Source organism: Embiotoca jacksoni, unplaced genomic scaffold, assembly GCF_022577435.1.
Source record: "Embiotoca jacksoni isolate LCO1_2020_lvr unplaced genomic scaffold, fEmbJac1.0.p SCAF_83, whole genome shotgun sequence".
Lineage (NCBI taxonomy): Eukaryota > Metazoa > Chordata > Actinopteri > Embiotocidae > Embiotoca > Embiotoca jacksoni.
In genome coordinates this window covers 321,080-343,430 of record NW_027185440.1, presented here as the reverse complement: position 1 = coordinate 343,430, position 22,351 = coordinate 321,080, and the positions used below count along the sequence as shown (strand labels likewise).

At 40.4% G+C, this 22,351-nt stretch overlaps 1 protein-coding gene across 1 annotated transcript; it reads left to right on the top strand.

Annotated features, from left to right (window-relative positions):
• The first annotated feature begins 5,530 nt into the window (after positions 1-5,530).
• On the top strand, positions 5,531-20,365 carry scinlb (scinderin like b). Its single transcript, XM_069139563.1, has 17 exons — positions 5,531-5,638; positions 7,879-8,066; positions 9,246-9,400; positions 12,105-12,266; positions 12,867-13,016; positions 13,424-13,513; positions 13,956-14,088; positions 14,653-14,741; positions 14,877-15,092; positions 15,176-15,309; positions 15,525-15,615; positions 16,862-17,032; positions 17,124-17,298; positions 17,758-17,873; positions 18,064-18,141; positions 18,285-18,345; positions 19,588-20,365. The coding sequence occupies exons 2-17, from the start codon at positions 7,886-7,888 to the stop codon at positions 19,746-19,748; spliced, it is 2,163 nt and encodes a 720-aa protein (XP_068995664.1). The 5' UTR covers positions 5,531-5,638; positions 7,879-7,885; the 3' UTR covers positions 19,749-20,365.
• Positions 20,366-22,351: the final 1,986 nt, after the last annotated feature.

Sequence of the window (22,351 nt, the reverse complement as noted above, 5' to 3'; positions counted from 1 at the left end):
TGTCTCTTTGTGAATAAAACAAGAAGTCCACATTCATGCCAACTCTGTGTGATATTCCAATAAATATACATAACCTGAGTCTGGGTGCTCACATATTAATAGTCGTCAGGACACCAAACGTCTGTGAAAAAACACTCAAAAAGTCAAAATTTTAAAGAAAAAGATTCCTCTTTGTGCCAAACGTCGGTTACTGCAGGTGTCCAAAGACGCTCTGAACCATCAAATGAATGTAAAAGTCAGTATTTGCTATGACAGATTTCCTACAAGCATTATTGCGGACAGCTATACTTTGTTTTCTGTTGACTCGTATCTCACAGCGATTGTTGCTGTTTACTAGTTGATCCAGTAAGTAATTCTAAGAAAATGTTTAACTGGTCATAACGGAAAGCACCGTGATGGACTTCCTGTTTTCTAAACTGCTCCGTAGTCACAATGGTCACATTGCAGCATTTCACCACCTGCCCACAATCAAAATATACTGTGACACATCTAATTTGTTTAATCCATGTAAAAGTATAAAAATAAGCAGCACTTCACCTCCTGCTTTACTAACTGCATACTATCTTTGAGCTGCGAGGTAAGAAATAGTATTGCACATAACCCTTAATAAAACATTAAGCCATTAATAAAACATTTTCTTTCACATTTAAAGAAGTGAGATATGTCGTGTTGTATTGAACGTTAACAGGTGCTGCAAGGCAGATTTTGTTAAGGTAGCCAGGCCAGCTACTTTCCCCGTTTCCTGCCTTTGTGCTCAGCTAAAGTTTCAGTCTATTGCTCCGTCCGAAAGTGAATAAACTAATTTCTAAAAAAAAATGTCACACTGTTCTATTTACGTCAAATTTGGACTGCAGGACTTTAATTAATCTAGTTTAATGTTTTTGTATTGTGACATCACTACTTTTTCTCAGGTAAAGGATTTAAATACATCTCTAAGCTCTGAAGACACTCGGTTTGCATGCAAACAGTCATAAGAGAAACTTTGCAAACCTAGAAACTAGAGCTAGGACTGTGCACTAAGAGCAAGGTTAACCACACGGCTGCATGTGCACACGAGCTATATGTAGTTAACCGTCTGTGTGGCACACGACTCAACCACAGCAGGAAATAGACCAGCTAACAGTGTCTATCAAGTATAACACACTGTGCGATGTAAGGTACAATAAAGTAATAATGCTATGATTAATGCAACGAGGTCCCTGTTTGTTCTTCGTAACATCAGGATGTTGACTCTGTGCGGTGCTGCTTTAATGAGGCGACGAAGCAGACGACAAAATCTGCCTCAAAAACAGTCATGTAGCTGCTGCAGAATCGCAAGATTCACACGACGACAGAATTTGATTTCCTGTTTTTACCGATCGGAAAGTATAGATGCTCATCATGTTCAATGTCCTGCAATTATTCTCACAAAATATAGTCTGTTTTTGTTTGAACTGATCACTAAGTCTGCTTGGGTGCTTCAGATATTTTCATCCTGGGGTCGGTGGGGTGGACAATACAGGTTATCTGCATCCACGCCCCTGAGTGAAAAATGTCTTTTCTGTCCCAGTCACCGAGGAGTGAGTCGACCTTATCTGACTGCCCACACACGCGTGGCGAAGAGGCAGAGACCTGCAGTATGGACTTCACGGACCGTCGACCCAGTGTTATTTCACCAGGTGGAGCAGGGAGGTGTGACTCATTGAAAACAGCCATTAATGGTCGATGCTGTTGAAAGGCCAGTGTTATCTCCTCCCATCCACAGCACTCCACAATCACCAAGCTGCAGCTCGTTTATTCTGGCCTTCCACTCCTTAAACTGAACCTTTTTACTGAGGGGGGGTGGGGGGTATTCAAGTTACACTTTTTATGACAACTCCAGGTCAGAGACATTTGGCTGCTGTGCATGTGCAGGTTTAGTTTGGCCTGCGGTCAAATCTGGGGATGTGGAGGTACCAAACAGCTTAAAGCTACATCGGCTGCTACTAGCGCAACACACCCAACCAATTCCTGATTACTCACGAGGAAAATGGTGGCACATTTCTGCTTAACTTGCGTTGGTGAATTTTGTTGGTGTCTAAGCCTCTGATGATAGGAGTCTAATCCATTGTGGGTTGGCTGCATTGTCGCTGAGGATGTGCATGAGCCAGCTGTTAGTGTGTCGCACAATGGGCCTCTGGCAGCCGGCCATTCGCCCAACATGTCATGTCCTGCTTGATGATAAGACTGCGACCCACAGTCTGGCACCAGTGAGGTCCCGCTGCCCACAGAAAAACAAATGAGTTCAGGGTGATGAAGCCAACTACTGACTGGTGACAAAAATAGGAACTCATCAGATCAATTTAAAAAAATAAATAAGTGGAGTAGGAAGAAAATGGATGAAGGAAACCGTTGATTCCAGCAGGGATGATAACCACAAAGACAGTGGCACAGATGTTTCCTCTTTTCACTGATCCATTCAGCTCCAACATGATTACTATGGCACACATATAAACAGAAACATCAGACGATTGAGGAAACGTGTGATAAATAATCACGTTTTTCTGTTGATGACAAGCTGTTCTATAATTAATTATAAACACTGAGACCTTGACAACAATGTCCAAAAGCGCAAAAAGTGACCCTGCATACAGGTCAGTAATAACTTTAGGAAGGTTTTCATGCCTCCATGCCAGCGACAGCCACAGCTGAAGGCATCTTGTTTTTGGGTTGTCCATCCATCTGTCTGTTCGTCCCATGCTTGGAAACGTGATATCTCAAGAACGTATTGAGAGAATTTCTTCTAATTTATTACAAACATTCACTTGTGCTGTGTTCAAATTGTCCATTTGTCCACTATATAGCAGACAACTGGCCAATCTAAATTGATTTTGTCCATCATATAGTGGACATGTGGACAATCCAAACACAGCATCAGATTAGATGAACAGATTCGACTTTAGGGGTCAAACGTCAACATTACATGTTTTTCATGTTTCATCTCACATCTGTGTCACTTTTTGGAACATGAAATCTCAGGAACATCTTCATTTCAATTTGGCACAAATGTTCACTGGGTAAATGTTTGGACAAATTAATTAATTGGTCAAAGGTCAATGCCACTGTTACCTCCCTATATTGTGAAATTGATATCTCAAGAAAACGCTCAGGTATTTTCTTCAAATTTGGCAAAAATATTGACTTGGCCTCGATATGTACTACTATATTCTCATATAGTTAGATACTGAACTGTTGACGCTAATTGTGATCTTAATCTTAAAAGATTTGTGTGACGCATCTACGTTTTAGAATTTGTAGCTTCTTTGCAGCAACATCCATATTTGAAGTGTCGTCTACTGTCATGGCTTCAACTTTGTGTTCAATCAGAATCACATTTACTGGACAGATTACTTCAAATCTTCACTACATATCTATAATACATATGGTCTTGACAGATATGGATGTAAACTGCAACTTCTCTGGTTGGCAGAGGCATACTTCTAGTTTTCACTTGTTTTGTAAATCTCATGATGAAATGTCCTGTGAGAACAGCTCACTTCCTTCTAAACTGTGAAATCTAAAGCTTTAATCAGCATCATCAGCACGGACACGTTGACAAGTTGTCATGCACCATCATGTATTTTTCTGCATTCATCAGATGAAGGCGGCTGTAATTTAAAAATGATCTCCACGCCGATACATAAAGCTCTTTGTTTCCTGTTTGGTCCAAATTCTCCAGAAGACCTCCCGGATCAAAATGAATTGCAATCTGAACTCATGAGTCATCAGAGAAGTAAACTGGCTGTGGTAAATTGGAAAACTGAGCTAAACCAGATTAAACATAAAAACATTTAACTTCCTGCCGTGATGCTGACCAGTGACTCTGTGTGTGTATATGGTTTTGTGTCTGAAGGATGGACACGTTATCATCCATGTGCGTAACATTTATGGAGCCGTGCTGCTCATCACGTCTAAAACAAGGGATCTGCGGATGCATACTCACTCCGTGTGCAGAGAGAGAAAAAGTACATTGGGTGGAGGCTGGGTGTGACCTGTTCGAGCATGCCATGAGGTTTGTACTGGTGTTTGTGCAAATGATGAGCTGCTTAGCAGGTTCTGTGCAGCGCGGTGAAGAAGGGACGAACTGTTTAAAATAATATGTTTGTTATGTGTGCAACGAGACAGCACTTCTCAGGATGAATATTTTGCATATTCTCTGAGTGGTATTTGTGGCGTCTTATGTCTGCAGGGGGTTGGTTGGATTTTCAACCTGGAGGTAGTTTAAAAACCGCTGAAATCTTTATTAAATATCAAAACACATCTGACTGTGATAAAACTAAGCTCCTTTTATGTTGATACTGACACTGTGTCTGATTATTTGTGTTGAAAAATGTTATGTTGCATGTGGTGGAAAGTAACTAAGTACATTCACTCAAGTACTGTACTTAAGTAGTTTAGAGGTCCTTGTACTTTACTTGTGTATTTCCATTTGATACGACGCAATACTTCCATTTCACTACATTTCAGGGGGAAATAATATAACAAGCTTTTAAAATACATTATTGTTATAGATTAAATGAGTGGTTTCCAACCTTTTTGTCTTCTGACGTCTTACGTCATCCACATGAGTCTTACACACTGTGTAATGGGGGTCACATTTCAGATGTGTATGAGTTGTTAACAACTCCCCAACAAATAGGGATTTTCCCCTCTAAACTTCTCACATCGTTTCATTTCAATACCTTTTTCAAATGACCCAATATCTCACCAAAAGATTCACTCAAGGATTAGAAAAAAGGCCAGAAACTGAAAACAGATTAGTGGATCAAAACTTAGTTTTTCCTTTTTTCCTCTCCCAGTAATCATCTGACAACCTCTCAGATTTATCTGCTGTCCCTGGATATAAAACTGTGTATAAGGTAGTTCAAACGAGCACCACCTGCAGCAGCTACAACAGAAACATACTACTGACACACTGATGCTTCACTATTAACTATCTGATGATGTCATATGCAATAATATATAAGTCAGAGGGATCAAACCAGGACTTTTACTTTCAGACTACTTATAGGACTTTCCATGCAGGACTTTTACTTGCAGTAGAATATTTTTACATTGCTGCATTGGTACTTAAGCAAAGGATCTGAATATTTCTTCCACCTCTGCTTGGTGCCTCCAAAGTCCAGGATATAAAAGGGAGACTCCTTATCCTGATTATTTTTTTTCAGTCACATGAGTCTTTTTTTAGGCCAAACACACACGCAGTTGATTGAACTACTTCTGAGAAATTTGACTAAATAAACTTTGCTCCTCCCTCCCTGAACACATATTTATTCTGCACTGTAAAAACAACAGCTCTGAATCAAGTTAACACAGCACTGAAAATGAAAGATGTGTGCCTTAACATTCTCAACACAATTTAAATCTTTTTTTGAGAGCATTGCATACTGGTTGAAGGATCATCTTTATCCTTGCTACTCCTGTCGACCAATCAGTGCTCCCTCTTCTCCTCAGACAGACCCATAAACCGCATGATATGAACACTCCCCTCATCCTCGTCCTCCTCTTCTACAAGAAAATTAAAACACAAAGACGCTTCATACGCGCTTCACTCACCCATCCACAACCTCCATCAGCACATCTACTCCTCTCCTCTCCTGTGTGATTCATCTTGCAAACTGTGAGTTTCCTTTTTCCTTTTTTAACATGCACGCAAAGGTTGGGACGTTTTGGACTTTGACATATAGGCTATCTGTCAAGCCCTTTCAGTCGTGCGTAATTTCTTTAAATTAAATAGCTGCACATCTTGCGATATGAATATATGATCCTTGTGTTTTGTGTTCGTACGTGGCTGCAGTTTTGGAATGTGCAGTTGTAAAAAGAGTGAATTTCCAGATGTGGAAAGTCTCCGCTACGTTTTGGCTCTTGGGTCACAGCTGCCAGGGACGAAGCCGAAAACAGGAAATAAAACGCTAGTTTATGATGTAAAAACAGCCTGTTGCTTTGGTTACTGGAGACATTTATTGTCACAATGTCTGTTTTTATATTTTTAATAAGTGCAAAAAGCTGCCATAGAAGTGCAGGAAGTAGTAGTTTGGATGTTATGTAATACTCAAAAAAAAGAAAGAAAAAAAAAAAAAAAAGAAAAAAAGGAAAGCCACAAGGAAGAATCATGGATTGTTTTTTTCCACTTTACTCTTTACAACTGCACGTTTTCATTTAAATAAATAAGAGAAGCAGCCCATTAGTCTCCATAAGTCAGCAGAAGAAAAACACATCTGGATGGAAGCAGCAGATTAGATGAGTTTAAAGATACTCTTTGCTGTATTTATCCCGACAGACCTGCAGTAGTCTTTTCATCAGTGTCACATCAGTGTTATTAACAGTGCATCTGAGTGCAGACAGTTAATGTAATTGAACCTTTTGTGAGGTTTGTGTCCATGATGCAGCATTTATTAAGCCGCCTGTTACAGGAAGTCCACTGGATGTTTTCCTCCTTCACTAAAACCTGAGCTGCACGCTACTAATTTAACACAGTAGCTGAACAAACTGCACAACAATAATATTCCTTCAGATGGTGATGGTGTGTGGTTTTTATGATTATCTCTGTTTGATGTGGCCACCGGTATATGATGTCATGTGTTAATAACTGTAAATAACACACCCTGGACAATCAGCAGGTGTAGGATGTAGTTATACTGTACAAGGGGAAAGTATATAGTGTGTGAGCCCTGTGGTATACGGAAGTGGACACGGTCAGGGTTGTGTCGTCACAGACGACGTCAACCTCACTGCATGCAGCAATAATCCTGCTGCCACACAGACACTGTAATCTGGCTCTTGTGTAATCAGGGCAAATGGCAATATGTATAATCTCCCAACCTTTGTGATGCAAAGACTCACTCTTATCACAAAATGAAATGTTATTTTATTACATTTCTTTTAAATTTCCAACTTCCTGTTTGAGTGCCAGTAAAGAGCTGAACTGTGCTGCAGTTTGTTCTTAATTTATTGAAGCAATCTGTGAATGTAGTTATGTGACAGTAAAATCAAGCTTTATTTTTACTAAAAAGTAGGTTGTGCACATTGTTCTGTGTAGTTTCCTGGGCGTGTGGTGATTATCTTGTTTATTTTGGCAGGGGTATGATTTATTGATTAACTATCTACGAATTGTGGTACAATGTTCTTGCATTAATCTGGTTTTAGCATTCTTTATTTCAAACAATGTGTTGGGTTTTACAGCTTAATTTTCAAAATGAAAGACATCATGAAAAGCTTTCTTTTGCTTCTCTGATGCCTTTGTGACACTTTATGAATTGTTATTTGAACTTTGCTACATTAAATTCACAAGTCTCCAAACCTTTCATGATGAATTTCACATTTAATTTATAAGAATATCCAATCCTAGAGTTTATTCATAAAAGATCATTTTGTTCTCCAGTTTATTAAAAAATGGGAGATATGACTTTCACCTGTCACTGACATACAGTAAATGTCTGATACAATCAATACTAAGCAATTCAACTAAATGACGACTCTGAAAAAATCATAGATGTGACAGCAGCAGCAGTCGAAGGTTTGAAAACTAGTTTGCCTGGTTCAGTCAATACACGTTAAAATGTCTCCCTTCAAAATAGCACATGTATTTATAACCACTGTGGGTTTGTCTGTTTCAGTTGTTACTCACACATATTTACTAGCATGTACTATTCAGGAAGCACATCATGATATTGGTGCAAAACAATATCTCTCTCACAGGCGGTTTGTCTTCAGTGTGCTCCGTCTCTGTCGTCATCTGTGTGTCCTTTGCTTGGTTTAACACTGACAACAGTCCCTTTGCAGCAAAAACATTAAAACCACTCCCTGTGTCTCTCTCTGGCCTCCTGCATCTCCATGTTTCTTTTCTTTCCTGTGTCTCAGAGCCATCATGGTTTCCCATAAGGAGTTTCAAACTGCGGGGAAGGAGCCGGGGATGCAGGTGTGGCGTATCGAGAACCTGGACCTCAAGCCGGTTCCCAAGACCCTGCACGGCAGCTTTTACACCGGGGATTCTTACCTGCTGCTCCTTACCACCAAAGCACCCTCATACAACATACACATGTGGCTGGGTAAGATGCGGACATCAGTGTTTTGTGGCAGCGTGTTAAAGCAATTAAAGTAATCTAATAATTCCAGTTTAGCTACTTGTTGGGATTGTTTTATCTTTTTTTGCAAAAAAAACAACAACAGTTGGTCTCTATAAAACAGATGTCAGTATTGTTTTCGCAACAGGAACAGTCTTGCATTGTATTTCACTACTTATTAAATGTGCCTGAGTATCTCTTCTCTAAAAATTAAAACATTAGACCATGACCTCAGTATCAGTTATTTTTTTTTTTTTTAAGTTAGTTTCCAATTTAAGTGACATGTTTACAACTTTAAAAGTCACCTCCTCCAAAGCTACACATACTGTGTATGCACGTACGTGGCACATGTTTAACCCTGCATGCAATTTCATTCTTACTTTCATAGAAACACACATACGTAGCTTTAGCTGAGACTAGAGAGCAAGTGATGCTTTATCTTGTGGTTGTGACAAATGAAACCTCTGCTCTCAGAGCTGAAACTCCCTTTGTTGTGTGCATAGCTGAAATGATTTCCCCGAAAGTTATGCCAGTTTGTAAAATTCCTCTCCGCCGTCACAGTTCCCTCTGTGCCGTGTTGTCTGACCATAACCTCAGTTCAGGCCTGTACCTGACACACAGTGACGTGCAACTTTAACGAGTCTGAACATTAAATTCTTTTTTTCAACCTCAGTAAATTTTCACTTACATAACAAAAATATAGGCCTAAATGAAACTGCTGCGTGACTCACCTCTGGAATACCCCTACAAGCACTGGCACTAGTCCCTGCACGCTTGTACCCGCCAAGTATCCTGCAGTGCTTACACGTCGAGACACAGGCCTTTAGTTCTCTGCTGCAACCATCTGTAAGATGTTACAGTAGAAATACCCAGTGGGCATAATTAATCCTCCGTCTGGGATCGATGTTAGTCATGTAAAATTATGGAATAGTTTTATCCATGTTGTATGCCATCTGACGGTAATAACAGGATACAAAGCTGCTCTGCTGCAAATGTGGTTGATGTGACTTAAAGACTCCGGTTCTGACTCAGAGGTCCTGTAAGGTTGCTGCAGAGACTTAAGTGCTCCAGTGTGCTCTGAGTAACTCGATCCTTGAGCTACAGCGTGAAGCAGTTAAAAGCTTTTGTGGGAACCGTTTGAGAACTAATGTCTGTTTTCTGCAGGGGATGAGTGCTCGCAGGATGAGAGTGGAGCCGCGGCCATCTTTGCCACACAGCTGGACGACTTCCTGGGCGGCGGGCCAGTGCAGTTCAGGGAGGTGCAGAATAATGAGTCCAACACTTTTCTGGGCTACTTCAAGTCAGGCATCAAATACCAGGTGGGCATCAGGATTTAAAAAAAAAAAAAAAATGTATCAGCTGTCACATAATGATAGAAAAGTGTCTCCGATTGGAGGCACAGAACATAAAAACATACACCCATGAAAGACTCGTATACAATTGCATTAGAACACAGTGCAGCAGAGGATTACTGGCATCACTATCTGAATTTCCTACTCCTTTAAAGACATGATTAAATGAGTAGGAAATAAGAAAAAACAAACTATTCCTGCACAAAATCACAAAATCTGTTTTTTTACTTTTCTGAATTTTTTTGTATTTAGAGCTGTGGTGCTATGTAAGTAATTATTCTATAGATCTGTCAACCACTCTGCCACTGGGCCACTGTGAAATATCTCTACAGCTATCAGATGAGAGATTGCCATGAAGTCCTGGGTCCTAGTGACTTTGGTGATCCCTTCACTGTTTCATCCATCAGCATCATCAGTTAAAATATGTACTTTGTCCAGTGCTTTGTTTCATGACTGAATACCTGAAAAACGAATGAGATTCCCATCTGCTTCAGCTGTACTTCCTGTTGAATGCTAATTATGTTAGCATTCTAGCACACTGCAGGGAACATGATAAACAATTTACCTGCATGTTGGCATTGTTTGCATGTTACCATGCTGATATAGCTATTTAGTTTAAAACACTGCTATGTGTAAGCACAACATCACAGCTGCTCGTGTGATGGCAGGTTGCATGTTGATCTTGCTTAAAGTGAAGTCCCTACAAACAAAAACCATTGGGAGCCATTCATAGACTGTATATGAAAGTGGAAGTATAGCCTCAGGGTCTGAAAAGCGAGGTCAATGCGGAAGTCCTTTAAACTGCAATACCACTAAGGGCCGCTAGAGGTTGGCTCCAAAAAGCCTCTGGCTCCATAGACACCCATTGGACTTCTCTTTTGAAATACAAAGTCAATACATTTTTTTCCACGAGTCATTTTAGTGTCATTCACTAAAGTCACTCCTTCTTATTAGTTTCCTGGCGGGCCGTCCGAAAATAATCACGTCATTAATTAGATATTAAACCTCAAAAAGCAGTATGTTAGGGGATGTGTCTGTTTGATTGACAGCTGTGTGATGGAGTCAGGTTTCAGCTAGCAGTAAGCGGGGCGTAGTGTCCCCAGGCTCCCAATCAGATCGAGACAGATCCACCCCTCGCTCCTCTCCTGCTCGTCCCAATATGGTCACAAATTAGCAAGATGGCGACGGCCTAAATACGTCAAATTGAGCCTTCACAGTGCAAGTTCACAAACTAACTGTAGGTTGCAGCTTGGAGTCACTGTTAAATGACTTCATGAATTAGAAACAATCCTGAAAACTCTTCCTTTTCTTGTGTTTTCAGTCTTCCATTAAAAATAAACCCTATAAAATATAAAGTAATTTTAACTTTCATAAACAGTGAGCATTACGGTGACTGATCACAGCCACAATATGACTCAGAGCTCTCTGACCGAACTGTATCTACACTGTTTAATGGTTGACGGCATCTCGTGAACTTTACCAGGCAGTTAATCTGATAAGTCTGAAGTTCAGAGAAAACACAGCATTACCCCTCTGCTATTTACATCTCAGGGTGTGTCCTACGGCCTGATCGACTATAACCGTGGCAACCAGCCTGTTCAAAGGAAGACATTTTGAAGCACAAGCTGAGCCACCATTACCAGCCATCTGGTTCTCATTGCCATAAAGAGCATCCAGCCCCCGTCCTGGTTTTAGTTGGATGTAATTACCCCAAATACGTGTTTACTACTTTTGCTGGAGGGTGGAAACTCTGCCCTGCACATGTCAGTGCACACACTCCCACAGCGGAGAAAAGGGGGGAGAAACTGAACCAAGCCTCCTCAGCTCTTCATAGTTTTGGTAACACCAGAGTTAGGAAGCAATCTTTAGAGTAAACAGGGCCTGCATTGTTGCCATGGAAAGTTTTACTGGTGCTCGGCACAAAGACAAACAGCATGAATGTGGTTTCCATTTTGAAATAGCCACTCCTCCAGATGCTAACAAGACTCTGTGCTGTGTCTGTAGCCGTAGAGGATGAAGTCCTGAGTGCTGTGGGTAAAATGTTTCCATGGTCGGTTTTTTTCTTGTTTTACATAAACTGACACAGGTCAGTTTTACATATTGAAAAGCCCATCAAACATGAACTATCCAGCAAGACACATTGCTCTTCTCCCACAGAGACTATTTCTGTTCCTCATTTTGCAGAGTTTCATTTGCATGTCTTGTAAATACTTGTTTTGTTTAATGGCTTCACCAAGGATGGCACGTCACGTGACAACCCCAACCCCAAGGTACAACTGCACAGAGCAGACATGATCCTCCTCTTGTCCAGAGGCAGGCATCATGCTTCTTTTTTTCCATTTGATAACATTCATAGTTTTGTCAGCTGGGATTTATGTGTTGATCTCATTGTTTGGCGGCATGATTTACAATTCCTTGTTCCTTGAGGTTTGACAGTGCTATGTGAAACTCCTCTCACCCTCACTGTGTGGCAACTCTGTGTCTCATGGAATCATCTTCCCTCAAACATTTGTGCATTTGTGATTTATTTGTTTGGCCCACATATAGTGTCTGCAACTAAAACTATAAATAGAAAGTAAAATTAGGTCATGTTCCCTTTATTCTGCTCACATTTCCAATATATCTGGGATCTTACATACAACTTCATCCAAATGATTGTTTTATGTTACAGAAAGGGGGCGTGGCTTCAGGTTTCCAGCATGTCGTGACCAATGACATGAATGTGAAGCGCCTGCTTCACGTCAAGGGTCGCAGGGCCATCAGAGCAACAGAGGTGGAAATGACCTGGTCCAGCTTCAACAAGGGAGACTGCTTCATCATCGACTTGGGAAAAGTGAGAAGTTTCTTTTATATTTGTGTGTGTTTAAAAATACATACATACTTACAGTAAATGTCCAACTAAATGTACTTAAAGTATCAAAAGTATATCTACTTAATTTAGAGAATGCCATGCTGCACATATATGAATTACTGATGCAACAATGTGTCTGTTGCTTTTTTTCCCTTGCAGGTGTTTAAGGATCAAATTATTTTAATTAATCATATGTTTTGTTCTTTTATCTTTAACAATGCAACAATTTTCAGGGGTTCATCATATACTTTATATTCTTAATCTAAAAAGTAACCTGTAACTGTAAAATAAATCTATTTTTGATGAGGGACAGAGATACAAAATAGTCCAAAATAGAAATACTCATATAGTACAGCTGAGAACTGTACTTGAGTTTCTTATGAACAACTGATACAGTACAGTATGTTTGTTTGCTAAAGTTGATCTGTCTCTGTCCTTCCAACCATTTATATTACTTATAATTGCTGTGTATGTCTGTAATAAAGGCATAGCTTATGTTGACACTGATTAAATATTTTTCTGTGAAAATGTTAAGGTATACAGCTTTTTAATCTTCCTTCACTGTGCTTCTCTGTCCTGCAGAACGTGTATCAGTGGTGCGGCTCTGAGTGTAACCGTTTTGAGCGTCTGAAGGCCTCTCAGGTCGCCATCGACATCAGAGATAATGAGAGAAATGGCAGAGCGAAGGTGCACTTGGTGGACGAAGGAGACGAGCCAGCCGAAGTCCTGGAGGTCAAACACACACGTTCCTTGTTTCTATTCCTCTTCTAGTGACTCTCTTTAGATTCTCACCTCAGCAGCTATACGTGTAATCAATGCATTTCACTGCCAGTGAGTTAGTCAGCGTGGGAATGAGCCGACACAACGCTGTCCTTTGTAATGAGCTGCTCATGTGCCAAATCTGTGCCAAGGTGGCATTGTAAACACTTCCTTTGGAACAAGAGGGGATGGTAAAATCCGGAGAGCCCTAATGAGGGAGAGGAGGAGCTTTACAGAGTATATTTTTAATGTAACTTTTTTTTTAATCTGAAAGTAGCCATAGGACACAGTCTACGTTAAAAAAAAAAAATCACTATCAATACTGTTGTATAAGTGTTAATTAAAACAAACACTGATTTATTCCTCTGCTTGTTCTGTAGGCACTCGGGCCCAAAACCGCCATTGCTCCCAGCACTCCGGATGACGACAAGGTGGACACGTCCAACAGGAAGAAGGGTGCCCTCTACATGGTGAGAAACACAACTGACCGTTACCTGAGGAAAAACTATAGAAAATAACTGCTAAGATTTAATGAGGAATTTTTCACTGAGCAGGATTTTAAATTCAGACTGATAATGAAGAGCTGTAATATTGGGGAACTGGTTTAATTTGAAGACCAAAGCTTGAGTTTTACTGCCTTAATCGAGTAACGATTAAAAGTTTAACATATTTAAATCAAGTGAATAATTTAAATGTCAAGTTTCAGGGCAAAAAAACATTTCACATACTGTCTGCTTATGCAGCTCATATTATAAAGTCTAAACAACTACAACAATCACAATTTAGCACCTTAAAAATACACATTTATGTAAAAATGTATTTAAATGTGGTGACAAATAAATATGTTTTGTGGAGGTTGAAAAAATATGTCCTCTTCTAACTGTGCACTTTGGGAATCAAACTGCTTTTCAGATCTCAGATGCATCCGGTTCGATGAAGGTGACGCCGGTGGCTCCATCCAGTCCCTTTAAACAGGCGATGTTGTGTCCAGAGGAGTGCTACATCCTGGACAACGGGGTGGACAGGAACATCTTTGTATGGAAAGGTGGAAGCAGCTTCATAGCCTCAATAATAATGCAGAAAATGTTGTGACCTTATGCCTTATGGAGTCCAGTGCACTGCGCCGCGGCCAAGGCATAGAGGCAGTCATTCAACCTGATAACATGGTTTTGGCATTTAAGGGATCAGAGTTAAGATGAAGAAGAATTGGAAACTCCTAATGTTAGCTTTAGCATTGAGCATTAGCTTCCACATTGCTGTTTTTTGTGAAAGTGTATGTTCTTATCTTTAACATCTCTCGGATTTAAGCTCGAAGATAGAAAAAAAAAAAAAAAAAAAAAAAAAAAAAAAAATCCCTTTTTTTTTTTTTCAAATTCACATCATGATACCACTGCATTAATTTAATACAATTTTGTTTTGGCCCTTCTGAGTTAAAACAGGCAAATCTCTTGTATCAGTAGGTCAGTGCTGAGATCAGTTTAATATGTTTTTCAGCCTCCTGTGGGTGTCACAGATTATCTGCTCTAGTCCAAATAGTTTAAAGACTCGCACCATGTTTTTTTTAAATTTACGGCCTTCTCATTATGTGACTGTGACTGACTCCATTCAGGTCCTAAGGCCAACATGTCGGAGCGTAAAGCAGCCATGTCTGCAGGTCAGCAGTTCATCAAGGACAAGGGATACAACAACAAGACACAGGTAAAGCTGCCATATACTTAATCACTCTGCCAAAAAAAAAACATGACACAGAGAAATGTAAATATTCGGGCAAACGAATGATACATGACACACAATGCAGCTAATTGAACAGCTATATCCTTGTTTGACTTGCAGATCCAGGTACTTCCTGCAGGAGGTGAGACGACTCTGTTCAAGCAGTTCTTCAACGACTGGAAGGACAAGGACGAGACCACAGGCCCCAGTAAGGCCTACTCCATTGGTCGCATAGCCAAAGTGGAACAGGTGCCCTTTGATGCCTCCACCCTGCACTCCAACAAAGCCATGGCAGCCCAGCATGGCATGGTGGACGATGGCAAGGGCAAGATCCAGGTAAGAGTGTGTCAAAAAGTAAAAACATGGCACAGACAAACAAAGTGGTGAGTTGTTTTAAAAGGTTGTGGTCTGGTGTTCAGATCTGGCGGGTTGAGAACGGCGCAACTGTGCCTGTGGATCCCTCCTCCTACGGTCACTTCTATGGTGGAGACTGTTACCTCATCCTGTACAGCTACAGCCTGGGCAGCCGGGAGCAACACATCATATACACCTGGTAGGTAACAGCAGAGGTCCCTATAAACATGTGTGACGAGTACAATTTGTGTAATACAGTTCGATTGTGTACGCACATTATCCCACCACACCCACACACACCGCATAATGATCTGACTTCAGGGAAATCATCCAAACTGTGTGTGTGTGTGTGTGTGTGTGTGTGTGTGTGTGTGTGTGTGTGTGTGTGTGTGTGTGTGTGTGTTACTCTGTCAGGCAGGGGCTGAAGTGCACACAAGATGAACTGGCAGCCTCAGCGTTCCTTACAGTAAAGATGGATGACTCAATGGGAGGATCCCCAGTTCAGGTTAGATCTTGACTCATTGGCCACCTTTTACATCACATGCATGAACAAACCTCTGTAGTCCAGTAGTTAATACTCAATATTTGAAAAAGAAATAATAATACAAAAAAAAGGTGCAATTAGTGTCCATAGTAATTATGTTATGAGTCATTCTTCTAAGATGACTGACAAGAATAATAAAGGTACCGTTGAATGAGTTCTCTATGAGAATAAGGTGTTGTAAATTGAGGAGGAAGTTGCTGCCAAAATCCCTACCTACCTTGAAACTTCCACAATGACGTTTAAATGAATTTACTCAATAGATTTTGCTCATATCTCGTGCAAGGTATTTTTTTGAGGTGCTGTAACTGCTACGTTTCATAGCATAGACTGTATTGTCTGACTGCCTCCTGAAAATCATTTTTTAATGCTGATGATGGTTCAAGTCTCTTAACTGTAACGGTTACAAAGGATTTATCCGTCAAAGACTAATTATTCTGACTCCTATCCCATCCAAAATATAAGCTACTCGGAATAACCACCAGAGGGCAGTGTTTCTCTAGTTTTAATTTCCCATACCACTCAAACTGCAGCACTTTCATACTTAGGGTGCAATAACTAAGGTATGCATTAAAACATGGGTCAAGCCTGACCCTTAAGTTAAAACATATTGAAAACATGAAGCAGCTTCATATATGTCTTATTATATACAGTTTTGTTTACTACAATACGCGTTTACTTCACAGCTAATGCTATCATGTTTGAAAGTTTTACATGTACTTATTTTCAGTTCTTGGCATTCACTGGTTTCAGTTTTATTTTCCTATGGAGTGATGAAACTGGATTTAATTATGTAATCAATCAGTGAACATCCAGTGAGCAGTAATTCAAAAAATGTCCCCTTGCAGGATTAATAAAATATCGATCTATCTATCGATCTATCGATCTAATTGATGTCAGTATTTCATTATTGTTTTGAGGTAGTGTTTGTTTAAACTGCCTAATTCAATATTTTGTTGACTAGATGTCGTTGGTAATGAAATTTGTAAACATATTGGTCTGGTTCTTTAAATCTTATCAACTTTATGAGAAGGCCAAAATTTTAATTCAGCGTTTCAATTCCAGTATTTTAATTTACATATGAATTATTTGAGGTCTACCTAATTTTGTATCACAACTTGTATTACCTGAAGGATAAATTACAATAATTTGAGAAGCCACCGCCATTTCTGGTGAATTTTATGAATGACTTGGCTGCGCCCATCCACAGGTGAGAGTGACTCAGGGTCAGGAGCCTCCACACCTGATGAGCCTCTTCCAGGGCAAACCCATGATCATCCACAGTGGAGGAACGTCACGCAAAGGTGGACAGTCGCAGGCCGGCAGCACTCGCGTCTTCCACATCCGGCAGAGCTCTTCCCGTGCGACCCGGGCTGTGGAGGTGAGTTGGTTTGTAAGCACACCAGTTTGATTGTCTGCACAGGAAGTGTAAAGAGTTCTGATCTCCTCCTCTCAACTGTCTGCATCCTCAGGTCGAGGCCTCTGGCTCCAACCTGAACACCAATGACGTGTTTGTGCTGAAATCCCCGAAAGCCCTGTTTGTGTGGCGGGGCGTGGGTGCCAGTGATGAAGAGATGGAGGCGGCCAAGCATGTGGTGGGCTTCCTGGGTGGAAGTGCCAGCCAGGTGTCAGAGGGCAAGGAGCCAGGTGGGTTTCAAACAGACTGCCATGAAAAGAAACTGGGGGATTGATGATTATGGTGTCTTTCACTGTATATTTTATTAGTTATCTTTGCTCCCCAGTAAAGTCAAATTGGTCTGATTTTTACACAAATAAAAGTAGCTCACTTCTCTTTTGTTGTTTGTTGCTGATTGCCCCCCCAAAAAAGGTAGAAGTGTACTAAAGCCAAAAGATGAGTCATGACTAATTTCTGCATGCTGTGTGTTGCCGTTCATTTCAAGCTTTTCTAACCAGTTGCACTAATGACTGATGGGGCTTGATAAGACATAACTCCCACATTTCTGGTCTGGTTCTGATTCGACTTGAAAAGATGATGCATTTTGTTACTCACTGGCTCAAAGAGATTGTTATTCACTTCTTGTTCAAACAAACAAAGCAGAGATTACATAGAAATAAACTGATGACTGTTGTGTTTTTCTCTCACAGCTGACTTCTGGTCTGCTCTGGGAGGCAAGAAGGAGTACCAGACCTCAAAGAGTCTGCAGAACATGGTCAAACCTCCACGTCTGTTTGGCTGCTCCAACAAAACAGGAAGACTCATTGTAAGTCAGTGAAGAGATGACAGCAGGATTTGTTTCTTCTTAGCGGGCCTTACACGTAACACCTGGAAAATTATATTAGTTATATAATATATATGTTAATTAGTTATCATAGTGTATAGAAACACTGAAATTCAAATGCTCATAGACCTACACACAGTCAGTCTGAGTTTTCCTTTCGTCTGTCCCTCAGGTGGAAGAAGTACCAGGAGACTTCAATCAGTCCGATCTGGCCACTGATGATGTCATGCTCCTGGATACCTGGGACCAGGTAAGATTAGCATATGAGATGTCATTTTAGTATTATCAACTATGCAGACTGAATATAGGCAGAGCTTTGATTTGAATGACATACTTGTGAAGCTCTGCTGAAGAATCTCTGAGTGAATGTGGACCTGTCTCTCCTCCCTGCAGCTCTTCCTTTGGGTTGGCAATGAAGCGAATACAGAGGAAAGAAACGGAGCTCCCAAAATAGGTTTGTTGCACTACAGCTCTAAACAGAGAAGCACATGGAGATTACACTGTCTTTCTTTAGACACTCACTGACAGAAAACATTCTGGTTTCATAGGTGTGGGCTTTGACTTAAAGGATTTTAAAAGGCATCCTGCCCTGTAAACAGTAAAATAATATTTCTTTAAGATTTAACTCAAACTCCACTGTTACCTCCTGTCAGGATCCACTGCCACCATTACATCCACTAACACTATATACTTGTCAATACTGAAAAGTGCTGTTGTGGAAATAAGATGAAGTATTGTGATTTTTTTTTTTTTAAATATATAAATGAGTCAATGTAAGGATGCTGCTATGATCTTGTAGCTGTAATTCAATTATGTTAGTATCAGTAAGAACTGATCCCAAGTCAGTTTTTCACAGCAGGTTTCAACTTGGGTTTTTGCCTTACTCTGTGATTTTGCATGCGTTCACCTAAAATTTTTAAAATTAGATAAAGTTTACAATGTACAGCCAAATACATAGCACTCTATTATTGATGGAATTTCAGAATAAAAGAAAATATTAGGCCTATCGTACATGTAGTATGACTGGAAAAATGACATCATGACACGTGATCTATGTGAAAAGTAGTTTTACAAATAAAATCACCTGTTTTTAAATTAGATAAAAGGTTTATAGCTACATATTCAGGTAAAGCATCTTAAAGCTGCACTAATCAGAGTAACAATGTTATATCATACCGTGTGTTATATGAACGGTGTCACTCATAGTGTTCAACTCACTGACTCTGCAGTTTCTGTCAGCTCCTGTTGAGCCTTTTAGCCTTTTTGGGCTCATTGCACTGGTTTTACTGTCTATAACTTTACTGTTGTGATTCACTCCAACGGCTCACAACGGTCGCTTTGTAACTGCAGCTGTTTTCAGCATAAAAGCTTGCAGCGCTACCTGACCAGTACTAAACAGCAGACAAATAAAGTTAGCAAGTATCTGCTGTACACAATGGAGCATTTAGCAGCGCACGTTTCCCTTAGAGTTTAGAGATAAATGGTAGCGAGTACTATATATGCCAAGCAGCTAGAAACACAGCTAATGAATGCTAGTCCAGTTCTGTAAGCAGTTCTTGCAGTTTGATAGTTCCCGTTATTCAAAGTCTGTTGTCTGCAGATGTGATGCTGTTAGATTTTTACATATTCTCACTTTCCATGTCTCTCTCTGTCTCTCTCTACCTGTCCCCTCTTGTGTCTACGTCTTGCCGCGCAGCTAAAGAGTATGTGGAGTCAGACCCCTCCGGTCGCAGAGGACTGGCCATCACCACCATCAAACAGGGAGCGGAGCCTCCAACTTTCACTGGCTGGTTCCAGGCTTGGGACCCCAAGATGTGGGAGATGGATCCATTGGACAGAATTCGTGCCCGTTTCTGAACACAAAGCTTCAGACTTTTCCTCTTCGTCCTTACCTATGCAACACTCCCGCTTTTGCCAATTCTTGTTCATCTTAATTCTAATCCCCTAAGTGCCAAAACTGATGTTATCAGGTTGAATGGCTGCCTCTATGCCTTGGTCTTGGTGCAGTGCACTGGACTCCATAATCAGGAATTCATCACATCAGTAGTAAAGTGATGCCATCTATTAGCATTATCCTTAATAGGTAGAAGTGGTTTATTGATCTATTACATCCAGTAGCTGCAAACACCCCTAATATGAGTAGGAAATAAGAGAAAGGAAAGCCATTTCATATTTCCATCTTTTACCGTAGTGCAGTTGAGTTCAGAGGAAACCATCATATTTTACTTTCTATACGTCTTTACAGTCTGTTTGCTTTTCATAAGGAACTAATACAGTGTGTTGAAACAGTTTACTCTCATACTGCATGTCTACATGCGACGTGTTTTATCAATGGAGGTTGTACACTTAGAAGAAGTTGCATGTTTTTTTTTTTTTTTATCATATTCTGTGCTTGTGAATTTTAAAAGGCGTACCGTGTACGTATGTACACGTCAGGTGTGTCAGCTCTTTATTAAATGGTCCTGAAAAGCTCACATGGATGGCTTTTAAATAAAATGTGTGAAATTAAATGTGCACTACACCACCAGCATGTTCACAATCTGATTCAAAAAAGGGTTTATCAGCCAGCTCTCGCTGCCTTCCTCTCCTCTCTCTCTCTCTCTCTCTCGGGGAGAGAGAATGGGATCTCGTTGCAAGTTGCAGCATCTGTCCAAGTAGAAAGAAAGCATGGGAGCTCAGTTCAAAGCTGCCGCAGTCCTTCAGGACGTGCAGACACACATTTTTCTTCAAGACGAAACAGGAGCAGCATTACAACCTGAAAATCTCTTTCCTTTACTGCTACTTTCTGAGTAGTTTGCAATCTGAATCCATTCTCAAGTGGCATTTCCAAAACCTCCTGTGATTTTTTTTTAAAGCCACCAGTTTAAAAAGGTAGCTAAAATTAGTATTTTGATAATATGCTTGATTTAATTTCTACGGATGTGCACATGTGTTAAATAATGGGATTTTAAAGTACAACTTTAAAAGCTTTGAGTCACTGAAACACCCAATCTCACTTCTGAGTCCACGGGCCAACAAAGATCCTGTGTAATGAAAACCAGGACTCCAAGCAGACAGATTTAATGCATATGGACCAGCGTCTTCAGCAAGGACAGATATCTCAATATTCAATCTTAAAATGTAGGTTTTAAAAGATTTAGGCTGCCCGTTGGTGTGAGAAAGCTGCAGGTGTTTCTGATTACACATTTTGGAGAACATCTGGACAAAGTATTTAAGGAAAGTTCTTGACCCTGGAGGTAACAAAAAATAGGATTCAGACTCAAAGTCAGATCAAATGGCTCGTTCAGAGGAGTGTGTTGTTTCCAGTGAGGAAAACTGAAGTTTCTTTAAAATCATGTAAACCCATATCATGTCAAAATCTCAAATGTAGTATCCTTGTGTAGAAGCCACATCTATGCTCAGCAGTGGAACATAACTAAGTAGATTTACTCAAGTGTAGTACTTAAGTCCAATTTTAAGTCACTTGATTTGAGTATTTCTATTTGATGCTTCTTCCACTCTAAAACATTTCAGAGGGAAATATTGTACTTTCTACTGCACTACATTTATCTGACGACTTTAGTTACTTTTCATATGAAGATTTAACACAATGGATAATACAACAAGCTTTTAAAATACAACGCATAGTTAAAGATTAAACCGGGGGTTTCCAACCTGTTTGGCCCCTGACAATTTACAAAAAGTAGTGTGTAGTCAGGGTCATAGTTCAGATGTCTGAGTTGTTAACAGCTCCACCAAACAGGGATTTTTCCCTCTAAACTTCTCACACGGTTTCATTTCAATAAATGTTCAAATGAGCCAACATCTCACCAAAAACGTAAGATTAGAGAAAAGGTTCAAAACATAACAGATTTGTGGATCAGAACTTTGTTTTTTATTTTTTCCTCTCCCAGGAGTCATCTGAGGACCCCCCCCAGATTGATCTGCTGTCCCTGGACAGTAACATGCTGCTTCAGTATTAATAATCTGATGATGTCATACATAATAATATAGTCAAAAAGGGACCGAAAGTGTGCTTTTACTGTAACACAACTACATTTTTGCTGCTACTACGTGACACTACATGATTTCTTCACACGGGACTTTTACTTGCAACGGAGTATTTGCATTGGACTTTTCCTTCAGTAAAGGACCTGAATACTTGTTCCTCCGCTGTCTATTCTGATCACGGATTTAGAATAGATTTCGAAGGACATTGTGTTGAGCACCAAACACGAGATAGGACCTGCAAAGCCCTCCTTTAAATAGCCCGTACCCCGCAAGCCCGTGCTCCGCACAACGGGGGGAGGGAGGGGGGAGGGGGGGGGAAGAGCTATTACTGGCATTCAATGACACGGTAACCTGCATTAACAAGCCTCTATTGCAATGCGGCGGCGCTCCACAGATCTCTGCCCGGTCTGGTGCTGGCTGCTCGGGGGATAAAGCTGAGCGCGACTCGGTCATGTGATTCCTGTTTTTTT

What these genes read in the sequence shown, in the direction of transcription:
- scinlb (XM_069139563.1), top strand. Translation starts at nt 7,886, where the DNA reads ATGGTTTCCCATAAGGAGTTTCAAACTGCGGGGAAGGAGCCGGGGATG. An exon ending in AGCCAGCCGAAGTCCTGGAG is followed by an intron (nt 13,017 to 13,423) that starts GTCAAACACACA and finishes CTTGTTCTGTAG; the next exon opens with GCACTCGGGCCCAAAACCGC. An exon ending in GATACAACAACAAGACACAG is followed by an intron (nt 14,742 to 14,876) that starts GTAAAGCTGCCA and finishes TTTGACTTGCAG; the next exon opens with ATCCAGGTACTTCCTGCAGG.